Consider the following 23361-nt stretch of genomic DNA (forward strand, 5'->3'; position numbering starts at 1 on the left):
GACCCAAAAAGTTTGATGACCCCTGCTTTAAAGTATGTGGCTGTTTGTCCTTCGATCCGATCGATATTGTATAATTTTAGATGACTTATTTGTTTTGGGAATTCCTCTGTTCTTGGGATCTTGCTTGTGTTTAAACACCAAGCATTTCCCGCAGCCGAATGCACGAAGCCGGTGACACAGTAATTAGCCTCTTCTCACTAGCAGGGGAAAAGAAACAAATCAATGTGACGCTCTCTGCACAGTCATTACTGGCAATATAGAGCAGCCCTGTTTAGATGTTGATTTTCTATAGTGACTCAGTGTCTCTGCGCTGAAAAGTGGCGGAAATCATTTTTGTCCTCGCAGAAAATGACGGCAGCTTGATGTCTCTGATAGAAATTGGTGATGTATCACTTTTTTGTTTTCATGCTGAATCTCTGTGTTGTGATCGACGCCTGTTTAAATCTTGATGTCTGCCAATTTTTATTTTGTATGAATAATCTTCCACTTGAAGTCAGTACAGACAAAGCGTTACCCCTCCCTCCGGAGCGTCGGCTGAATCGAGCTTCAGTTGATGCGGCGTACCGCTGCAGCGGCGGCATCCAGACAGACTTTCCCTGGCTTTGCACGAACGCCCGCTCTAGGAGTTCCGTGTTTTCAACAGCGATTTCACCTGCGTGGTTTGTCAAGAACACATCCTGTTTTCAGACAAAATCGTTCTGCCATGCAGCAATTTTGCAATACTGCTCCAATGTCAATTGATGGGCAAGAGGATGATTTGCTTACGAAAACTGAAAAAGCCTAAACTGATGGCCTCGCGTCGGTGCGAATTATACCTGAATCCTAGCTTGATTTAATGTTGATTGTTCTCTAGTGACTGTGGATGGATTCATTTCTCGGATAGAAAATTCTAGTTGTTGACAAAAACAATACAAACTTTGACGTTAGTGGGGTATCTTGATAATAACAATTCTTTTGGAGGACATTTTAAATTAAAACCATGGACTGTATCGACATTTGCATAGTTTCATTGCTATGCAAATGGCAACGGGTTGATTTGCTTCCAAACTCGGCTTTTTGTGACCTTTCTCGCTCCGTCCTAGATACCGTGCATCTAATGATGCACTGCAGGCACCAACGTGGCAGCCTGTGGCGCAAGCACAAAAGAGAGTTTGTGTTTTTTTTTTTTAAGAAGTCATTGGTCCATCCTGGCATTTGAGACTTTGCTGTGATCTGAAGTCAGACTGCCAAGTACAATTGGGCAACGGTGCGTTTGATTGGTCGAGCGTGGCGCCTGTTTTGACACTCGTGGCGAGGAGGCACTTGCCGAAGCAATAGTAACTCTGGAGGTCACGTAGTCCGTACAAGAGAAATGGTGCGTCTCTTAAATGCTAGACTGGATGAATTAAGTCACGGAACAAAATGTTAGTGATGGGTCACTACTGCTACTACTGGTTCCAAAAGACCTGACATGTAGGACATTTCATTGAAGACTATCAAGAAATGAAGGCATGGGATAGACAAAAATGTGCATCTAACCGAATTTGGCTGGTATCGTTTCCCAAATGTCCACCAGGGGGTGTATTTGCCCCATCCACATTGGATAACATGGGCAAAAAGTGTTGGAATTGATTGTCGCCCGCCCATCTGTCTTGGTTCTAGGAAAGTTCCAAGTGCAATAAAATGTGATTATTTGCTGTGACGTATTCTTTTTGACCGACGTCACACGTTGGCGGCGGAAGCCCATTTTCACAACGTTCACAATAACGCGCAGGAGAGACCGTGGTTTGTTTCATCTTGGTTTTAAATAACCAGAAACCTAAAAATCCCAGCAGCTGACAACACTGGAAGCATGCATCTCAAAAAGACGTAAGATCCGCTCCTCTCTGATTGGTTCATTCCAATGTGCGTTTGCTGAGGCTTGCCCCGCCTCAGAAATGCGCTTGATGACGACACTGACCAGACTCGCGTGCTGGTACAGTGATGAGTCTCGATTTCCAGGCTAAGATTATTCCCTGGATATGAGTTTGTTCCTGGAAGCGGGCCAAAATGGCTGTTTCAAACTAAAATGACTGATTGCTGTGGCTAATGCTTACTTATCTTCTAATCTGATAATGATGACGGTGTGATTTATCTGTTCTCGATTTCTCTCAGCATTTATTCCTGTGCAAAAAAAAAAAAAAAAACGGATCTAAAATGTTTGGCTATGCTAAGCCATAATTCCTTTCCATGATCCCATAACAGCAACACAGAGCGGGCGCTACATTGGGGACACTTCCTTCCCTTAGCGTGTATTGGCGGCGGCGTCGAGCTCAGCAGACTGCAGCGCTGCTGAGCTTTGGCTGGATGAGTTCAATTAAAAAAGGGCCCCAAGCGAGATAATAATGAGAAGTGAGCGTTGTGACAGCATCACCACAACATTAGCAAAGTATCTTTGGCTACCTCGAAGCCTTGTTTTTATGCATCACTCACTTCAATGACATTGCCAAGTTCCACAAGCAAATTGCTGGCACTGGACGAGATTGAGCGGGAGTATATCCCGAGCATATTTTCCTGTGATGACCACCCGGGGAGCATCGGCTTCTTTATACCAGCTCATCCAGCTTCGTCTTTACCGTGACAGGAGTGTTATCGTCGCCATGGCAACCGCACTGCGACGTGCCCCGTGCTCGCCCTTCATCCTACCTGGCTGCGACTTTTACTCACTCGCTGCCGCCTCAAAACGGCAGCAAGGAGGCTCTTTGGCAGCGGGAGGTAGATCCTCCTCATGATAAGTGAGTGGAATTTTACCACCGAGTAGGTGACAATTCACTCATATTTATATCTTAGTACAGTATTCAATTAACCAGGTACCACAGTTTAACGCTGCATAAATCAGAATAGATAAAAAAAATAATAATATCTGAACTGTGTGTAATGAGCCAACACGAAATGGGGAATCAAAGTCATCCCGCAAATTTGCCTTCTAAAATGGTATCAGAGGTGAGTGGGTGACAAAAATCCCAGCTCCACCAGGAGAGCAGTTTTTCAGAAACTCTGTGTGAAAGGGGCTGAATAAATGACTTGCCAAGACATTCCGTGTAAAGCTATAAGAACCTCTTCACAGCGATGTAGGCTTTTCTGTGTGAAAGGGGCCAACACGGAATCGTGGGTGGGTAAAGTCAACCTCCAAATTTGCTAGTCTTGGATGTCCCCTCTCGTACTGCGGTTTTGCAGAAACGCAAAACCTTCTACAGGACACAATTTGTTGACTACACAGTGCTCGTTTTGGACTATGTGAGTGAGCTAGGGAGAATCTGCCCCCCTCACCTGCCCCCCCCCCCAAAAAAAAAAAACAACACCGAAATGAACTGAGCCCAAGATCAAACCCAAGACCCCCTAGTTCTGAGTCGGAAATGCTAACCCTAATGCTAACACAAGCTCAGTGGACGAGTGGTACAGTGTCCGCCCTGAGACTGGGAAGTCGTGGGTTCAATTCCCGGCCGGGCCATACCAAAGACTATAAAACTGCGACCCATTGCTGCTCTGCTTGACACTCAGCATTAAGGGTTGGAATTGGGAGGTTCGATCATCATATGATTCCCGAGCGCGGCTGCTGCTGCTGCTCACCGCTCCCTCAGGGGATGGGTCAAATGCGGAGAACGAATTTCGCCCCACTTAGGTGGGTGTTACAATCAGTGGATCTTATCCTACCTCTGGACAACTGGCACCTTGTTGCCTTGTTAAAACAGCCCCCGAACTGTCTGCTATTCAGCCGGTTATGGCATGCAAATGAGCGGAATAAAAAAGTAGACTGGTTTTGAGGATTATGTTTCTTGTCCAATTATCCAAACAAGCCAAAGGGGAGGTGCAACAGAAAGATGTCAGATAGAGAAATCAGATGACAAAGATTTAGCAAAGCCTTTACACAGCGTTGTTTTGAACCTGCGTGACCACAATCAATGATATCAATACAGAAGAAGTTTGGGTGCCGATGCGGTTTTAAGTGATTTGGCCGAGTGTCAATGATACTCTTAAGCTGGAGCCAAGCTGAAAGGCAGTGGCGGCCGAGCAATTCAGTGTTCCTCCATCCTCTGAATCCTGGCCTTAATTCCTTTCTGAATTCTGAAGCCTTGATCAAGTGCCTCGAGACACGACTTAAGTGCTGGTTAGGTCTCCAGTTTGGCCTTGGTGGAGATAAGATGTGCATGCGACCTGCAAGCCAAGTACTCGGGCTCAGAACCTTGGATGTGTTTATCTTTGGATACCTGAGCTCATTTCCTTCTGCATCCACGCTGCGAAGCCGCTCAAAAAAGAATAGCGAGCACTTGGTGTCACGCCGGTTCATGGGCACCTTTCGACTTGAATGCACATATTAAAGTCGCTGTTGTATTTGCCTGCTTTTATCTTCAAGGTTCAAGTGAAGTTCAGGCAACCGATTCCCACAAATCCCACTCCTACACAGTGTAAACAGCCAAAGCCAATGGGAGACCTCGCTCCCAGGAAGTGGAAACTTTCTGGTTATTTTGCAGTCTATCCGACTTTGTAACCGTCCTAACTAGTCAGATGTACCTTTGATTCCCCTCCTGAGGTTCCAGCTGCTCGCTTGTTTTTCGACTCCCGAGCAGGCTGTTTTCATTCTGAATCTGCCTCCCCGAGGGGGAACACGGACGGCGGCACCTGCCGAGCGCAGAAAAGGGTGTACGCTCTTCTGCTGCCGAGCACGATGGTTTTCATCCTTATACCTGAAAACCGCTGGTGTGGCAGCCCGTGGCTCTTTGCATGCTCGGGATGTTTCATCATCTGCCAGTCATGCGCTGTTTGCTTAAAGAAAAGAACCACAGATTTTCGGAATTGCCTCCTGGTATTCCAAAGAAGAAAACAGGCAAAAGGCCTCGCAAACAACTGTGGCTGTTTCATCTTCTCAAAGTCTTTTTCCAAAGGTCTTTGAGCCATGAGTGATCCAATTAATAAAATGAGCTCTGATTAAGCAGTGCAGACGCGTCAGCCACAAAGGTGAGTTTGCGTGCAGTTTCGTTTCTGTCTATTACTTAACTGTATTAGTCTGAAATACATCCAGTCTTTCGGCCTTGAGATGATATGATGCTGCACGGCTCCCGCAGAGTGAGTGAAGAGCAGGAATTTTACAGCATTCAAGATTTAATAGAGTTGTTCAAGCTGTTTTCAACACTTCTTTTAATTGGTTAATAATGTGTGAGAATAACAGATGACATGGGGACATGCCAAGTTGGACAAACAGGATTTCTGCCAACAGTGACGATATATTATCTGCTCTGAAGGAACGACTACTGTAAAAACGTGAAAATCTGTGATATATAGCGAGGGCATGAACAATGAACCTACATATGGTGGGGGACCGCTAACAGCAATTTGAAATGGATGAAAATTTGGAGTTGTCTCCGCCTTCTTTGGCTTGGAAGACTTTTGGAGTGAATATTGGCAGTGGGATGAAGTCAGGACGTTAAGCTGCCAACGTGACAGGCAATAGGAACTGATGTAGTACGCTGGCTGGTGGACAGGGGGAGCTTCTGCATCTGGGATCTTGGAGAAAACGTTCTCCCAGCGTGATCGTCTCGCGCCGCCGGAGCATCAGCAGCAGCCGCTCTCCCTCACTCCCTCTCCTCGCCGCTTCTCCTTCACTCCTTTCCAACGCTCTCCCGTTTGAGCTCCTTTCGTGGACTGCACAGACAGACACGCAGAGTGAGGTGGTGCGAAGTGTGTGTGTGGGGGGGGAATTTGGCTGGTCGCGGCTCGATTGCAGCGAGCAGAGATTGAGTCGAGGCGACCGGTGAATCCCAGCGGGAGAGATCCGCCGTCGCATTCCCGCCAGTGGAGATAACTCGCGACGGGAAACCTGTGGCGAGAAGGACGCTGACCACCGAAGAGAGGTGCCATCTCAGTGTGTCGTGTTAACGTGTGTGTTATTTTCAGCATGCAGATCAGTCGCCCGGCTCGTCTTTCTCATGCAAATGCAAATTGGCCGTTCGTGTGCCGTTCGCCGCCTTTGACCGAGGCGCAGATGCGCTCTTTAATTCAGGTCTCCTTCATTAGAATGCCGCAAATTAGTTCGGCTCTGATAGACGAGCGCATGTGTGCGTGTCTGCCTCACACGCACGCCACACCAGTGTGGCAATTAGTACCTCGTCAATACGCCTGGAAACTTCCAAACTAGGTTACCTTGAATAATGAATTCGGTGGCACATTCTGTTGGCTTTGATAGTCAATGTGGATGTCTTGGCGTCAGAGCGTAGAAGAAGATGGGGCTAAATGCTATCTGAAGGTTTGACGTGTTTGCTTCGAGACTTGCCTTGCGGAATCCCTGAAGTCACGTCAGTCACGCCGCCCTCCCTCCTTCCGTCATTTTAAATGTGATTATACGGATGCGTGGCAGAGAAGATGGATGGCGTATTTGTCAGGGGAACCCAAGAGGGGTCAAGTTGATGCTTGTTTTAGCTCCCTACTCCCCCCCCCCCCTTCCTACCCCTCCATGCCTCCCCTATCTTCTTCCTCTCGGCCCCCTTTGGGATTTGCCCCGGCCTTCCATCTCTCTAATCCTCTACCTCCATTCCTCTGTCGCCCGCCGCCTTCACTTTATTTTTCCGGCATGCTGAGCCAGCGAGATTAGCCGGTTCCTCGTGAAAATCCATTCACAGAACTTATGGAGGGGAGGCAATCGGCGTGTGATTTATACGCCGACGTTCTGCTGCACATGCTCCAATTAACACCCCTGCCATTCCGACAAATGCCAGATCGCGGGGCATTGAATGACGTCTTCTACGTTCGTTTGTGAGATTTGATGAATTCAGGTCGATATTTTGGTGTTCTGTTCTGCAAAAAAATGACGTCAGAGACACAGCATTTCACATGTAACTTAACAAAACAGATGATGAGGTAGTCGGACAGCGACAATTGCTTTCAGCACAACAGAGCTGGAGAAGTCAGTGTTGGGTGTTAATCTTTAAAACCCAGTTCCCGGCTTTGTTTGATTCCCTTTCACAGAGGCCGCCCCATCCCTCATCTGACATTACCTTCGATTGCAGAAAGTTCACAGGTGAACTTGAGCCCGCGCCATCTCACACAAGAGAGTCGTACTTTGCAGGGCCACTATGGTATTTTTCGAGGCTAGACCGAATCCCCTCATTGTTCCATGTTCGCCAAGCCCAAACTAACATTATCAGCACCTTTATTGATTTGCGGGCAAGTTGTCTAATACAAGTTTGCCTCTGTTGTTTATCCAGGGGGCGTGATCGACAAGGACCTGCGCCGCTACCTCAACCTGCGCTTCCAGAAAGGCTCGGTAGACCACGAGCTGCAGCAAATTATCCGGGACAACCTCTACCTCCGCACCATTCCCTGTGAGTCCCCGTGTCCTTTTTACCCTTGTCGGTTTTCTGGTTTTGCTTCCCACAAAAGATCCAGAGAGTTACTCTGCGTTTGTTACGTCATGTCGGTTTGCTTCGCCAACACTCTTACAACTTGTGCTTTAAGGTCAACCGTGCATTATTTACACTCCTTCAAGCTCTGTTTAAGGTCCTTTTCCCGGGTATCTCATCCAATCATTTCCAAAGATTCTAGCCTGGGGTAGATACCTGAAATGCTGTCTGTTGAGCTGCACCTTTATTTGGTATCTGGTTTGAAGTGGCGGATGTAATTGATTAGCCGCCGAAGGCTGGATTTGGACGTGAGGCCCAGCTCTCGAATTCAAGCGTCTTGTCTCACACTAATTTGCCGCATTAGCTGCACTGCAAGAGCTGACAGTTAAGTAGTGGAAATGAAAGGTTTGGATGGAAGGCCTCTGGGTCTACTGTGCCGGTGTAGACTTTATTAGACTACCTTAGTCATTTCTATTATGTATATTCTTCTTATATTCTCATTACATCTTTAAGGGGCTGTGATAGCTGCGGCTTATCTGCATATGCAGCCAGAGCCGTGTCATTAAGCCCAGCTCCCTGGTGGTTCGCGTTCCCTCGCACCCCTAATGGAGCAACTCTTTCTCTTTAAGTCCGGGAATGCGAGACCCTTTTTTTTGCAAGCACAATTTGTTTTTGAGGGCAAGCGTCATTTTTCCTGAATTGGCAGATGGAGACAAGGGCGAAGAGTAAGGAAGAACAAATACAGGGAGAGAAAGACAACAAGTAAATGGACTGCATGGAGAAAGGGTGGCTTAACAGTACTGTAATGAGTCGTCCACAATGGGCCTCGGTGCTGCAGGATGCAGGATGGAAGGACGCAGGGCTTTTTGCGTAGCGCTAGCAAATTGCTCCATGCAATGTGGAACATCATGTTCAACTTGAATGGCAAATGAAGACCACAAAATGGATGGCTAGGGTAATAATATTAAAGACAAGAGGTATGTTTGGAATAAAAATGTTGACCCAAATACACTTAAATTGCTGTTTGTGGGTCAAAGTGATGTGAGTAATTGGACTTTTTCTTTCCTCATCATTTTCAATATCCTGGTATGTGCATCTGTGTTCTTGTGAGTCCGTTTTCCCCCCCCCAGGCTCTTGTAGTTGTACTAAGCATCTAACAAACTTATTGAGGCCTGTTTAGGTAGTCAACAAACAACTATAAAGTAACTGACTCGACATGAACTCGGGTAATATATTCTGATGGTCCGTGAAACCTGAACTGATATGCCTCGTATGGCTGTGATTCTGGCTTCTTGAAGGCTGTAGAAGTCGTCCATCATCCAAACATCACGCATCAGATAAATCGGTATCTCAGATGCTTTGTTGTCACTCTTTGTCTAATCGTAACTGCTCTGGGAGAAATGAAAAGCGGATTCAAAAAGGGGGATTTTAGGTTTAGGCCCTCCCTCCTCCCCTTTCCTTTGCGTGTTGCCTGTATTTTTGCTATTGGAGATTAATAACATGCAACAAAGCTGGGAAATCATATCTATTGCCAAGCGTGGGGCTTACTCCAGAAAGCAGTCCAAATGTTTGCTATAGGCAAAATCGTCTATCACCAACATTTTGTATCTTGCTGGAGCTACTTGACTTCTTGGAGTTGCGATGAAAAGATAACATTAGACCGTGCTTATCTCTAAACTGTTCATGGTTGCCTGTTGATGAGATGTGTGAGATAAACCTCGAGGCTTGAAAGAGAATAATAAGCCGAAGATCTGAAGCACTCATCGCAGCAGTTTGAACGTAAGGCGCTGATTGGAAAGTAGAGACATTTTTGGGGGGGGTGGGAGGTAGCGGGAGTTAGCTGACAGGTAAGAGTCCCTGCTTCACATACTAATGGAGCAACTTGGACTGAGTGAGTGGCTGGGAAAGGGGGGGGGGGGTGGGTGGAAAGGGCCAGCGCTTTAGACAAATTGCCTGGTTGGAATCCAAGGTCAGAGCGTTAATAGCCCGAGCCGTTGTGAAATCGGGCCTATCGTCGGCTAATCCACGTAGATTTGATGTAAGAGGTGGACAGCAGCAGGGGGTGGAAGTCGGAGGTGCGCATTGAACAAGTGTGGCAAGGTAAAAAAAAAAAAATGACGTCAGGCGGTGAAATGAATTTGCGATAAAGAAGCTGACTCGCGACACATGTTGACCTGCGACGATTGCATGCGTCCGCTGATTTATAGAAAATGATTTCAAACAGACTCATCTGCCGCAGCAAACAAATAAGTGAAAGCTTGAATGTCAACTGGATTCAAATGAATCTCTCAAGGTATTATTAGCCCCGCTCTTCTTCTTTCCATCTTGTTTGCTTCTTTTGTCTTCTTGGTGCAAGCAAATCAACACAATAATATGTGACCTTTTTGGCGGTGCAGCCACTTAGCGTAGCGCGCGGTCGGTGTCTAGTGTTGAATAATAACGCTTGACGATCAAAGGGTCAGGAGCAGGTGAATAGAAGGGGGCATGCACGTCACTTGTTGGATGTAATAGAAAATGGACATTGTTGTGCACTTAGTGATCCATTTGGGGGGGGGGGGGGTGATTGTAGGCTGGAACGTCCTTGTCTGTAGGGCCAGAGCAGTTTTATTGCAGGGTTAGTCTGATAAGGAGTTGAGGATAAGCGGTTTGGGTGTTAAGATATTGAGGGTTAGGGATATCGTGGTCCCTGTATTACGGATTCCTCCAAGGTCCGAAATTGTCCCCAGGAAGTCTTCATCTTGAATTAGGGCTGACTCGTGAAAAGCCTTATTGGATCGTTAACCAATTGAGAGGTACGTCCCAAGACGTTTTATCCATCTAGTCTTATGGGTTAGAATGTGAGTTAATGGAGGGTTTGATTCTCTCTGGGAGTTTGTTTTGATTGCCGGGGTAACCGGTTGTGCAGCGCTGAGGCTGTTTCCTAATGAGATGGAGCGTATGTTCCATCTGTCCACACGCACGTTATTGGTTTGATCATCGTCGAGTCTTGCGGCGGAAAGCGACAAACACACGCTTTGCCTTTTTCGCCGCGTCCTCCCACAGTCTGTCTCTTCTGCGAGAGACATAATCCGACCGCAACAGTTTCTTTTTCTGTTTTTGCCCACCCCCCCGTCTTTGTTTGTTTTTGATAGCCAGATGCCTAATAAAGTCATTAGTGAGGTAATAAACAGACTAACAGCCAACTCCCCCATTGCCCCTTCATATAGCAGTCCTCCAACCCTAAAGTTATAGGTTTGCCTGAGTGATATTTATGGACACAACAAAGGGTTATTGGGATCACAAAGACGCCTTTAATCAAAAGCTCAATTTCTGTCATGCATTTAATCTGTCCCCTTTCTCTTCCCTTGCTCATTGGAAGCACGGTGCTGGTTTCCATGGCAACCCTTTCCTCTCCCCGCCTGCGTCAAAGACTCGGCTGCTAAAATTCACGTCTTTCTTTTTTTTTTTTTTTTCTTCCCCGCATACTCCTCCATGTTCGACGCCCCCCTTCTTACCTGTCAGTCCGGGGTCTTTGCACTTTCAGACCCGAATTTGGTGGAGCAGAAAGTAATTAAGGGCAGCGCCATCCCTGTAAACACTAAACATCAAGTTTGGTTGCTGACCTTTCGGAAATGAACCGTCCATGTGTCCGTCATTGTCAACAGTTTTGGTAAAGGCAGCAAAAGGATGTTTTTAGTTAGGATCCCACCAATCACAAAAGACGATCCTGTGTCAGTCAGCAGTCCGCCCACTTTCAAAACATACGGCAGTCAATCTGTATCTTAAGGAAGGCGCCATTTCACAATGTCATCTCATTTACCAAAAGGCTTGCGTGAGACCTGAACCGACGGTCCGCGTGCATTTCCAGCCTACCCGAGCATTAATTACAGCGCTACATTATTCACCCGCTTACTCGAATGGATCCTAATGGAGCTTGGTTCCTCGGTGCCGCTTTTCCTTCCCATGTCGTGTAACAGAAAGACATTCGACTGGATTTTCCAACAACGCTTCTATTACAAAGTAACGACGAAAAAAGCCCAGCTCCTTGATGTTTAGGACTATATTTAAAAAGGAGCTTTGTGTAGTCACTAATGCACTTCGGTCACCTTAAAGTGGCTCGTGGTCAATTTCCACCAAGAGATGACCGCTGTTATCACCGACATTTTTCGCAGCCATCTGCCAAAACTCATTTGAGCTTGGACTTTGTAAACACCCACCGCTGCTGAAATCTCGTCCTCTCGCTACCATTTTTTCCGCTTTGAATGGACAACTCCTCGATGGTTATCTGCGCTTACAGTCTAGTTTCTAACGAAGCGTTGGCCTTATCTGAACGAGTAAGTGGAACGGCGAGCCTTTGGCGATTATTTTATGCCAGCAGATTAGGTGCCTTTGGGTAGTTTTAGGGGTAAATTAGGAAATAGAAGGCCTATGGGTCAAGTGTGGTAGGTTCAGGTCCACAAGTATCTCAATTTGTAGTATCGGGCTAAGGGTTTGAGACTCAAATGAACACAGGGTTTATGGGTGGCTTTGGGGTTAGTTTAGTGCTAATCTAGGGTTACATCCTACATCTATATTTGGATTCTGTTCTGGTCTGTGAGTTGGTTGGAGTAGGACTGTAGATCTTAACTCTTTGACTGCCAGACATTTTCAGAAAAGGGATGCCGTGGTTGCCAGCCGATTTAAGCATTTTTGACTGATCTTTCAAGGTCCACAGAAAATTATGTGTTTGGACTATGGAAACACACATACTACCAAATGAAAGATTGTACTCTCATCTTTCATCAGAAAAAAAAGTTTGTTTCTACCTTATTCCGTTTTTCAGTAATCAACAATAGAAAATGGTTAGTTTCACCTCTGTTTAAAAAAAAACGTCTTTTAACGTCTTTGGCACTCCTCCATAGGATTTTACTAAACGTTATTTAACGTTTTTGGCAGTCAAAGAGTTAAGGATTGGGGTAGGTTAAAGGGTTATAGGTAACTCGGTGTGTAAGTATAGGGTTAATTAAGCCTTAACCATATACCTACACAACTGATGTCTTTACCCTTAAGCATCAATTTTAAACTTGGAGTAAGTTTAGGGCAGTGGCCCATATGTGACCTGATGGTCTAGGAAGACGCCAAGCCACAATGACGGAGCTCAAGTCACCTAGTCATTAAGAGGACTAATCTGTAGCTTGACCTCCGCCAAACCCCTGAGACTGACTCACCGAACCCTGGTTAAGAACCACTGGTTTAGAGGTACTGGTGACTATAGAGGTATGTGTAGATGTAGGGATTGGGGTACGTTTAAGGTTGTGTGTAGCTCAGTGGGCAGGTGTATCCTGAAGGATCGGTTTCAGACGAGGAGTAAAAAAAAAAAAACTCTTCCCCAGAACATACGTTTTTGTGGAGTCGAATTAGAATTTGATGTGCAACATTGTAATTTGTTGCTGTTTATTATTCTGGTTCATCCTAAATGAGGCCAAACTCAGTGGGTTTGTCACGCAATCAGTGTCGCAAAAGCTGCCAAAAACCTCACTAGAATGCTTAATGAACTTCCATATGTGCCACTCTGGACTCAAGCCCAGTCGTGATATTCTCTATGGCTGCTATATTGCACATAGATATAACAAAACCAACTCCCAGGTTGTTTCTGTAAAAAGTTCACCCAAGTGGTGGCTCATGTGAGGACAAAGAAAGATGCTTGATTTGGTCCACAGAGCAGCTTCGGAGAACCAGACTAGCGACGGCTTTAATATTCATGGCCAGAGACTGCACTCTTTTACCCAAAAGGGCGTTTTTATTCCGGCCAACAGTCCCTCCTTCTGAAGTGTTCACAAATACACACACATTATCCTTCTATATTTATATGCTCTCCATTAATAGGGATATCATTAGTCAAAGGGAACATAGTAATTACACGAGCTGTCATGTAAACACCTTAATTGTATTTCCGACCCATATCTCACATATAATTGGAGGAAGTGTTGCATGTTTAGCATCCATTCATCCATTTTGTCTAAAGGAAAACCGCTTTTCTGTTTGTTCTCATCCATACACAAAAAAATGATAGATTATTTTTTATCTGTAACGTTCGTGTTGCATTTCACCGTGAGGTGCCACAAGGGCGTACTAAAATAGTGTACGCGATGAATGTAAAGCGCTTGTTCTGATTTATGTTAGAAATCTTTTAAAAGCGCAAAGAATGAAATAAAACATCATCCGCCGCCGCCGCCGCCTCCCACTTGGCTCCTCTCGGTGGTTCAGTCGGCTTTGGAATGACACAATTTCAGCGAAGGGAGCGCAACGGGCCGCAAGGCCATCCAAGAAAGAAAGAAGGTCCCCCCGGGTTCCAGTCCTTGGAGGCGGCCTCGCTGTCACAGTTGTATTGGCTTAGTAACATTCGCGATGTTAATTACTGAGGCTCCATGAGGAATTGTCCCAACTCGATGGTAAGCAGTTCACAAAGCCTTTTCATCCTCGAAACGGGCTGAATAAACGGTTTTGATCAGATTAATTTACGAAAACCGCCAACCGTCTTTTTGTTTACCACTTGTTTCAATTGACATGGCGGCCCATTTGTGCGGCAAACCTTTTGGGCCCGACTAAATTGTCCGTGCAATATTTGCAACAAACATGTTTGTACAAAATGGTCCTGCACTAATCTCTAATGTCCTTCTGCCTATTTATGAAGCAACCCCCTTCGCTCCCGGCTGTTTTACTGGATTTTGAGGCCCATAGAATATTGTGTTTCCTATTCCTATAAAAACATGGAACCCACCAAAAGAAAGACTAGAGTCTCTTCTTTCATCAGCAAAAAAAGTATTTGTATCTGTTTCAATTTTGCAACAATTAGCATTAGAGTATAGCTAACTTTCATCATTATTCACAAACCTGTTCAAAACACTGGGGGAAAAGAGCTTTTTGCAACATGGCACTGGTTGGTCTCCCATACTATGCTGCCATCTGCTGGCCATTTTTATATGTTTTTGGGAGCTAAAGAGATAAAGATAAAAACACTTTTCAATGTCTAAGCTATTCATTTTTGTGCTTTTCGACTTGTCTTTTCTATACTTCTGGTTCTGGTAAAAAAAAATTTTAAAAAAAGAACAAAAAAATACAATAATAATAATAATAATAATAGGTACTCATCCAATAATGTTTTCAATCGCCCGTTGTGCAAATCGTGCCTGGAGTGTTGACAACGCCCGAAACGTATAAAAAAAAACTCCCCTTTGCTTTGGCCCGAATTGCACCGTCCTGCCCGTGGAATATCCAAGCAATTATTTATCTTGCCAGATTGAAATCTTTGTATGCGCTGCGCTCTACTTCTTGGAGGAGTGTGGCTCACGCAGATGCGCTGTCAGAGCCGCGAGTGTGTTTGACCAAGCCGCTAATGAAATATTCCATCAGCGGTACCACCGATTTGATGCGTGGCAACTGGCGAGGTGTGACGCTATCACAATGTCATTTGCTACGTTGCAATAATGCCGGTCATCAGCACCACTTAGAGGCGGGCTGTTGTGACTGCGAGGCTCATCCCAATGCAATAAGTGGCACGGGGTGAAAGTTTCAAGACGGTTTCATAAGACATTCCAACATCTTTTAGGCAATCCGTCACGCGGCGTTCGGCCTATCATTGGCACGCGCGGGCCATTTATCACCATGGCGATCCGTTGCGTAGCGCATCACCTCTCTTTATGTGTTTTATCATCTATAATATCCCGCCTGCATATCTGGCGGCCTCTCCGGGTTGCGTTGCCCCCATGGGGCTGATTAAAGTTTCATCTCATCTTCAAAGAAGACGACGCACGGCGCAGTAGCAGGAGTAGTTTTGCCAGCTGTTGTGAGTTGGAAAGAAAGAAAATCCATATGTCAAAATAAATGTTTTGTACGCTGAATTTTTGTCACCGCCCTGTTCACTTCTTTTCAATTTGCATCGCCGCCACTTTAGGTAGCCAACCTGTTGTGACGGAATTAATTGTATGCATAATTTCCTGCTACATACTTCACTGTCTTCCTTTTCAATGGCCACAGCAGCCCGTTTAAGCAGCAAACTAGTCGGGACTAAATTATTTAAGACCACAGTATCACAATAGTTACAACAAACATGTTCATACATAATGATCTTGCGCAGGACTACGTTGTTCCCCTGTTTACTTTCTACCGCAGCCCATTTAGGCGGCAAATCATTTTGGGGCCAAATTGTACTCGCAATATTTGGGACAAACAAAACTAAACTCTGCTGTCTTCCTATTTATTTATACCAGTAAGTACTAACTAGTTTGGTCTGGACGGATTACTGTGTATTAATAATTTTAAAATATTTCTGACAAAGTAAGTTCATACATAATGGTCCGGTTCCACACCAAACTCCACCGTCTTTTCAATTTCAGTTTGAACAGCAACCCATTTTGACAGCAAACCAGTTGTAACTGAATTACTTGCACCATTTGTGCAATTCATTATGCCTCCCTGTTGATTCAAATGCAAGTTCTTGATCAGCAAATACGGATGAATTCATTCATCATGCCCGTCTATGCGAATGGTTTGTTCATAAATGTTACTGTCAGCTTCATCAAATATTTTCTATCTGGCTTCTTTCAAGCAAAAGATTCAAACCCAACACTACAAACACAACTGGACCGTCGTCACAGGTGAGATTAGAGGAAACCCGTAATCTGCGCACGCCAATTGATGGCATCTGCAGGGACTTGATGAAAAACAATCATGAGCCAATTATCCTGATGAATGGGATTATCGTTAGCACCTCTCCTGGTGGATCCTCCACGCATCCCCCAGCGGAAGCAACCACAATACCTGCTGTTCTCATTCAGCAAAGTGGCTGCCTGTGTGGCGACGAGAGTTTTGTTTAGAACCTCAAGGCTTTCAAATGATCAATAAGTGCCTGCAGGCTATTTTTGCCCCCCCCACTCCCCCTCCAAAGGCGAGTAGTGTGACTTTGCTGCACCTGAAAGCCTTTCAAAGTGGTTTTGATGTGCTTTACGGCAGAAAGTGGCGTTGTCCTTGAGTACCACACCTCAAACATCAATAAAAAGTTTTCATTCGTTATTATAGTCATTATTACCAAAAGTGCAGTGCAGTGGAACCAAGGTAAGAACGAGCCAGTTTATGTACAGTATGCTTTATGGACTTATTTTTTTGAAAAATTACCTCAGCTCACATACTGGTATCGACATCTTTCATGTGTACCCGATACCTGTGAAATAAGACCGGTATCTGCACAATTCCAATACCTGGTATTTGTGTACTTAACTCGTTCACTCCCAGCCATTTTCTCTAGGCAAACCCCTTTACTCTTACTTCATCAGGGGCGAAAAAGCATATTTGTATCTGTTTCCGTTTTGCAACAATTAGCATTAAAATATAGCTATGTTTCATCATTATTCACAAATCTGTTTAGAACTGTGCTTAACTCTTTCACTGCCATGGACGTTAAAAGACGTCAAGTAAAAACCTACGGAGGGCCGCCAATGACGTTAAAAGACGTCATCCAATTTTTTTATTTTTATTTTTTGAAACGGGTGGAGGAAAGCCTTGGCCAGCTGTGGTGAAAGTTTCAAGCAGATCTAGTTAGCCTAATGACTATTTTTGGCCCCTAGATGGCAGGAATGACTCTTTTTTTTTTGACAAGATTGGGTAGGCGTCAGTAGAAGACGTGAGGCGGAGCTAGAGGGGACAATGGCTGGAAGGGAAGAGAACATGGCGACCGGTTGCAAGCAGCTCACGCTCGAGCAGTTTGTTTCAAAGACGAAAAGCATCGACCAACGCTAAAGAGCGTTTGAATGGAAATAAACGTATTTTGCAATCTAAAAACACTTTTTCATTGTTGGTGGTGGTGTATTACAGAAGTAAAGCACTATTTAGGTGTTTGTGGCATCATTCATGGACAAAAAGAAGTGTAGAATTCACTAGAGTGCATGAAATGACATCGTTTCACAAAAAGCTCTTTTTCTCCGCTTTTTGTTTCAAAACGGAGCATTTCGGTGAAACTAACCATTTTCTATTGTTGATTACTGAAGAACGGAATAAGGTACAAACAAACTTTTTTTTTTCTGATGAAAGATGAGAGTTCAATCTTTCATTTGGTAGTATGTGTGTTTCCATAGTCCAAACACAACATTTTCTGTGGACCTTGAAAGATCAGTCAAAATGCTTAAATCGGCTGGCACTGGCGACATCCCGTTTCTGAAAACGTCTGAGCTTTTTTTCAACATGGCCCTGGTTGATCTCTTCTACTCTGCTGCCATCTGCTGGCCGTTTTTGTAATAACTACCGTTGCTTTAAGCGACCTCTTCAGGTCAGAAGCTGCATCAAAGCCTTCTGTATGCTCTAGCATTAAAAAAAAAAGCATAAAACATGTATAAATACGTCTTTGGGAGCATGGTAATATTTAAAATAGAACGTATTTATATGTTTTTGGGAGCAAATGAGTTAATCACCCCATATCTACACTATAAAACCACTTTATATTGTATTGTGTTTATAGCGCTAATTTTCTTAAACAAAGAACCCAAACCAAAAAATGCTTTAAGCTCGTAAATCAAGGTACCAGTGCGGCCCTTTAGAGTTCACGGTTAGCCTGCAGCGGCGTCAGGTAGTGGCTGAGCGCGGCATAAGCGCGCCTGAACCGAAGGGTGTGTTGTGTACGGTGTAAAAGTGTGTTTAACTGCGGGGCACATTTATTATTGATGCTTACAAGAGAACCGGACAGCTCACGCTGGCGCTCAGGTAGGCTCGGTTAAGCGGGCCTGATTCTGCCCTGAAATAATTGGCCTTAACGCGGCGCGGCCTCACGCTTCGTCTCTGCTGCTTCGACTCGCCGCATGACTCATCTTGGTTCATTCGGGTTCTCAGGCTTTGGACATTTTACTCCGCCTAATCGCCGATCTCCCTGGAGTGGAAGGAAAGAGCTGCAGCCGCCAAATTAAGAGGATGAGATTAGGTCGACAGACATTAAACCTAAAAGGGAAAATAACCACCACTGCGGATGGACTAGATAGGTCTGATCCATCTCCTTAGGGATACATAGAAGAGGAAGATGTTAAACTAGCAGTAGTTTAAACTGCGGTGATAGGTCGTCAGATTCAATTTAAAAAGTGTCATTGTCCTTTTGATTTATGTTTCAAGTTTCATGGCAACCCACTTAGGCGGAGAAGAACTTGGGTATGACTATGAATTATTTGCATGTACAAAATTACAATATTTATTACAACTTGTTGGTACAAAATGGTCGTGCACCAAAAATGATTGTCCTTCTGCTTACTTCAATTTTTCAAATTTCACGGCAGGCAGCAAATCAGTAAAGATTGGGCTTGATATTTACAACAAACATTTTTGTAAAAAGGCGACCATCAGACTCAGAGCTGTCCTTCTCTTTACTTTCTGTTTCTATGCCAACTACTTATGTCTCTGTAGTGTAGTTCTTGTTTCAATATATTTGGTAGCCCATTAAGGCAACAATCTAGTCATATTTGAGAATTATTATTAGATTATTATTATTACTATTGTTAGCATTTTCAAAATGTTGTTAAGCAAACATGTTGGTATCAAAATGGTCTTTCGCCACACTTCACCGTCCTCCTGTTTACATCCTGTTATAGTTTCAACAGCATCCCATTTAGGCGGCAAACTGATTGGATTGTACTTGAAATAATTGCAACACACATTTTGTTGCCAAATTTGTCCTTTACCAGACTCTGCTGTCCTGTTATTGAGGTCTTGTTTCAATATCTGTGGCAACCCGTTTAGGCGCCAAACCAGTCTGTTCTGAATGAGTTGTATTCAGTAAAGCTTGACGGGAGATGTTTGTTTGCACTATCTGCGTTGCGGTAAAAACGCAGATTGAAATCCAAGATTCCGCCTGCACTCTCCATCGCCGTCTCACTCGCACACCCGTCCGAAGCCTATTTTTAGACGGGTGACTTTACGAAGCAAATAGGTCAAGGCATGTTGGTGAAATACACATGATCACATTGTGCGGGATTCCTCATGACTCCTCGGCCAGCTGAAGCCGAGCTTGAATGATTCCCGCCGCTCCTTCTATGAAAAGATTCAGGTTTTAATCCAAGGTCCGTAAATCCGCAGCGCGATGTGTAATCGCCATCATTAAATCCTGTTTTTTTGCCGGAGCTGTCAAGATGGGAAATTTAGCGGTACCCTAAAAGGCCCGGTCGCAACGTACGTCCTTAATCCTGATCTTTGAAACAATGAGCGCAGTCTTACATGTGGCAACTGGCAAAGATTTCGCCCTTTTGTGCACATTCCTCATGTTCACCCACGTTCCGATGCTTTCGGGATAAATCACCCGGCCTCCACTTTGTGGCTCCAATGCACCAGAGCAGAGTCAAATAAAACAATTACAATCAAAACAACTTTCTGGTAGCCTCATCGATCAATCACCACCCCCCCCACCCCCACCCCAATGCAGGATTTTGCACCGTGCAGAAAACAGAGAAAGTATTAGAGGGATTCTTGTTCGGTGTGTTTGCCTGAAGTTTCTTGGCCGTGCGACTTTGCGAGGTCGCGCTCTGTCCACACGTCTGGAGCGGGATAGCGTTCAGGAGGCGGGGAATGCGGCGACGTTGACATTCCGCAGTGGCAGAAGAAGAAGGCGCACAATAGGGGTTTTTTATTTGAACTCCCTGCTCATGAATGTTGACATTTTCAGTGAAACACAAAAGTGGTGCGGAGTCAAGAAACTAATTTGGCCGTCAACGCTTTTTCGCTGCTCGCTGCCCTGTGTGAAAGGCAGTGCTTTTCAAACTGGGGGGGGGGGGGGGGGGAGCGCACTACCACGCTAATAACATCAATTATAGTACAGTCCTCCTCTCTAATTGAGCTAAAAGCCAGAGAACATACACTGAGTGCCCCCTTGATGCATTTTAATAACAAGTAAGCAGAATTTAAAAAAAAAATTTGGGGGGTTGTTTCCCTGCACCATTCACAGTGTTGTTTTTCCATATTTGTTTTATGTCCTTGGAGTTATCTGTGTTTTTTGGTAGAATATTTGGGGTTTACAAAATCAGGGTTTTTCCTGTGCACAAAATTCAGAGGCGGCCACCTCCACCTAATTTGCTCGCCAACTCCAGCCTGAGCTGCTGCTGTCGCTCAACACAGCGCTGCAGCTGTGTTGTTGAGCTCAGCAGCAATGCATTTTAACTGCAGTTGCAGTCCTGCGCCATTATGGGGGCGCTATATCAACAGCAGCGCACCAGAATGACCTGAAGCAACAATCGAAGAAGAAATCGTTTTCTTTTTTTTTTCTTCTTTTTTTCTAAACTTTAAATGTACCGAAGAAGAAACGGATCATGTAGCAACCATTGCACACGCCCATTTCCTGTTTGTGAGGCAGAGGTGGTGCGCTCCAGCCAATATAAAATAAACATAATAATGTTTTACAAAAACGCTGGAAAGGAGGTGTGTCTAAACTTTTGCACTGTACGTCATTGTGAACATCTCGTAACAAATGTGCAGAGGTTATCTCGCTCATCTGGTCCCGCTATTGACCCTGTGGTGTCCTTTCCGTTGCCGCCGTCTGACACTTGGGCCCAATCGGCTTTAATGTCACCGTTGCCTCCTTTTGACATTTGTGCTCAAAGGCGGTTTTCTCACTTGACGCCGAGCCCGCTGTTGACGAAAGTGAGATGCGGCGACAAAATCACAGCCCCTCCCTGCCCTCCCATCCCTCGCCGGCTGACATTAGTATTCAGTGGCGGTAGCTTCCTGACACTATGTTCCTTCACGCCTCTCCCAGAGGATTTCCGACTCACCCTTCTCCGTGTGTCTCTCGTCCTCGCCTCCGCTCCCGAATTTCATCCAGGCTTACGTTTATTTTGCATCGCCATGGAGACAGGCATGTGAGTCACCCGCGTTGTCGGCAAAGGTGCGGACCGCCCGTTGAGATTCAAACCTGGATCTGCCGACTGTGAGCCAGGCATGTTAACGACTCCACTGGGCTTAAAAAAACAGGCAACAAAAGTAACGAGAAATATATGACTTAAGCTAAATTATCTGTCAGTAGGGCAGGAAAATGTGACTTGACTGTCTTGAAGCAAATAAACGTTAAAATCAATTTTGCAATTATTTATTTTTATTATGACCAGTATCAAATTGTCATAGAATCCTATTAAAAATGTGGCATGGTTTCTTTCAAATTAAGTATAATTTGGAAAAATTACAAACATTCTGGCTAACCAACCAACAAATGGTAAAAGTCGTTGAAAAAAAATGTGTTTGTTGGACTTGATGAATGTTTCCAATGCATTTTAACACTTTGCCGCCATCTTAAATGTTTCTTCCTCTACAAAGGTTTTATTGTTTGGTAGTTTTAAAGTAGTTTGACAACAACAACAACTTGATGTTACAGAATGTTTCGTGATAATTTGACGTTGATGAGCACTTGTCAAGTTGAATGTTTCCGATTGTATTTGACCACTTAGCTAGCTTAATTGCTTCTTCCTCCACACAGTTTTGTTTAGCATAGTTAGCTAGTCAACAGTAGTTAAAATATCATAACCCACCCAAAAAAATGTATAGGGCAAAATATTTTTGAGGCCGTTTGACATCGATCAATGCTAGCTAAAGGTGAATGTTGGTCATTTCCGATGTTTACAAAGTTTCATAGTTTTTCCATAATTCAGCTAGCCAACCAAGGTTCAAATATCGTTAAACATCCAATTTGATGGGGGCAAATGTTCAGCAGACGGATTCTGTTTGATGGTGAATTTTGAGAGTTTTGTCATTTTTTCTGATGTGCTTTCCAACATTTTGTAGCTTAATTCCAACTTTTTTAGGTCAGATTGTGTTTTCTCATGGCCTCGTTTTTTTTTTTTTTTTTTTTTTTTTGCTCCTTCCTCTCATCAAGTCCTGTTAGATGTTTTTGGTTTTCCGCAGCTTACTGAGTATTTTGCCCGTTAGTTGAAAGGAGATGATCAAGGAGCCCAATCGCATGAAAGCAGAAGTGTATTTTTCCGCGCTTGTAAATAATTGAGACGTCAGGACATTTAAAGCGACGCCGCGGCGAACCGCGCCATGTAACGCGAATCAAATGGTCGCAGCGTGCTTGAGCGATTCTGCCCTGACGCGCTTACATATTCGCCGTAATGTCCGCCTTCGATGTCAAGTTAGGACAGATGAAGCGTTTCGCCTCTCCATGCTACTGCATAAAAAAAAAAAAACTCCCCCAAAATTCAAAGATATTTTTGTTTTATCTATCTGTTTATTTACACTTCATAGGGAAATATCTCCTCTTCGCTCTCGCCTGGTGCTCGAGCGAAGCGTCCATTTGAATGGCAGAATATTTCAAGGTTTTGTTTGGACCGCTGGGCCCGCCGGCAGAGTGTTTATGCGACGCCTCGAGACGAATAAAAGGCAGAGTGCAGCGTGAAAATTGTCCTCTGTCTGCTTTGTGTCACGCAGCTTTTAGATCAAACTTTCAGCGTTTTTTTGCACGCGGTTTGGTCGAGGCGCTTGCTCTGGCTGAGCATGATTTCTCATGTTAACACGCACCGATAAACATTATGGATTCATTGGCGAGCGATCGGGTCTTTACGCAGCGGAGGCAGGCTGTTAATTCGGTCTCAACGAGTTTGCCGTCGAAAGGAGGAGCTTAAACTTGTTCAAGTCAAAGATATGGCTGACGTCAAAATAGGAGCGCAGAACACTTCGGATGCAGATTGTAAAGTCGTCAAAGGAATAATGGTCGATGATTTGGTTGTTAATTTTAATTAGGGAAATGAAGTGTCTTTTGAAACTCACTAGAGTTGTTCGTGTTCACAAAACATATGACCCAAAGCTATTACCTCTGCCAGGGTGTTGCCAACTGGCTTCTTCCTAATGAGTAAACCTACTCGATCCATTTGATTTGTTCCTTTCCACCTGAAGGACACTTAAATGGAAATCAATGGGCTTCATAGGGGTTGTAAGAAGAACAGTAGATGGCAATTTCATAAAATGATTTATTTCTGTGGGAGGTGTGCACTTAGTTACGGATAGCGAAATTCAGTGACTTACCTTAGTTTTCAGGGTT

The 23361-nt window shown here is 44.6% G+C and overlaps 1 protein-coding gene across 6 annotated transcripts in view; it reads left to right on the forward strand.

Annotated features, from left to right (window-relative positions):
• Positions 1 to 23361, forward strand: part of magi2a (membrane associated guanylate kinase, WW and PDZ domain containing 2a) — an 80638-nt gene that overhangs the window by 12450 nt on the left and 44827 nt on the right. For all 6 annotated transcript variants that reach the window (XM_077543479.1, XM_077543484.1, XM_077543481.1 and 3 more), the window contains exon 2: positions 7218 to 7334. In XM_077543479.1, the coding sequence (XP_077399605.1) occupies positions 7218 to 7334 (117 nt within the window). The remainder of the gene's footprint in view (positions 1 to 7217; positions 7335 to 23361) is intronic.

Source organism: Vanacampus margaritifer, chromosome 15, assembly GCF_051991255.1.
Source record: "Vanacampus margaritifer isolate UIUO_Vmar chromosome 15, RoL_Vmar_1.0, whole genome shotgun sequence".
NCBI lineage: Eukaryota > Metazoa > Chordata > Actinopteri > Syngnathiformes > Syngnathidae > Vanacampus > Vanacampus margaritifer.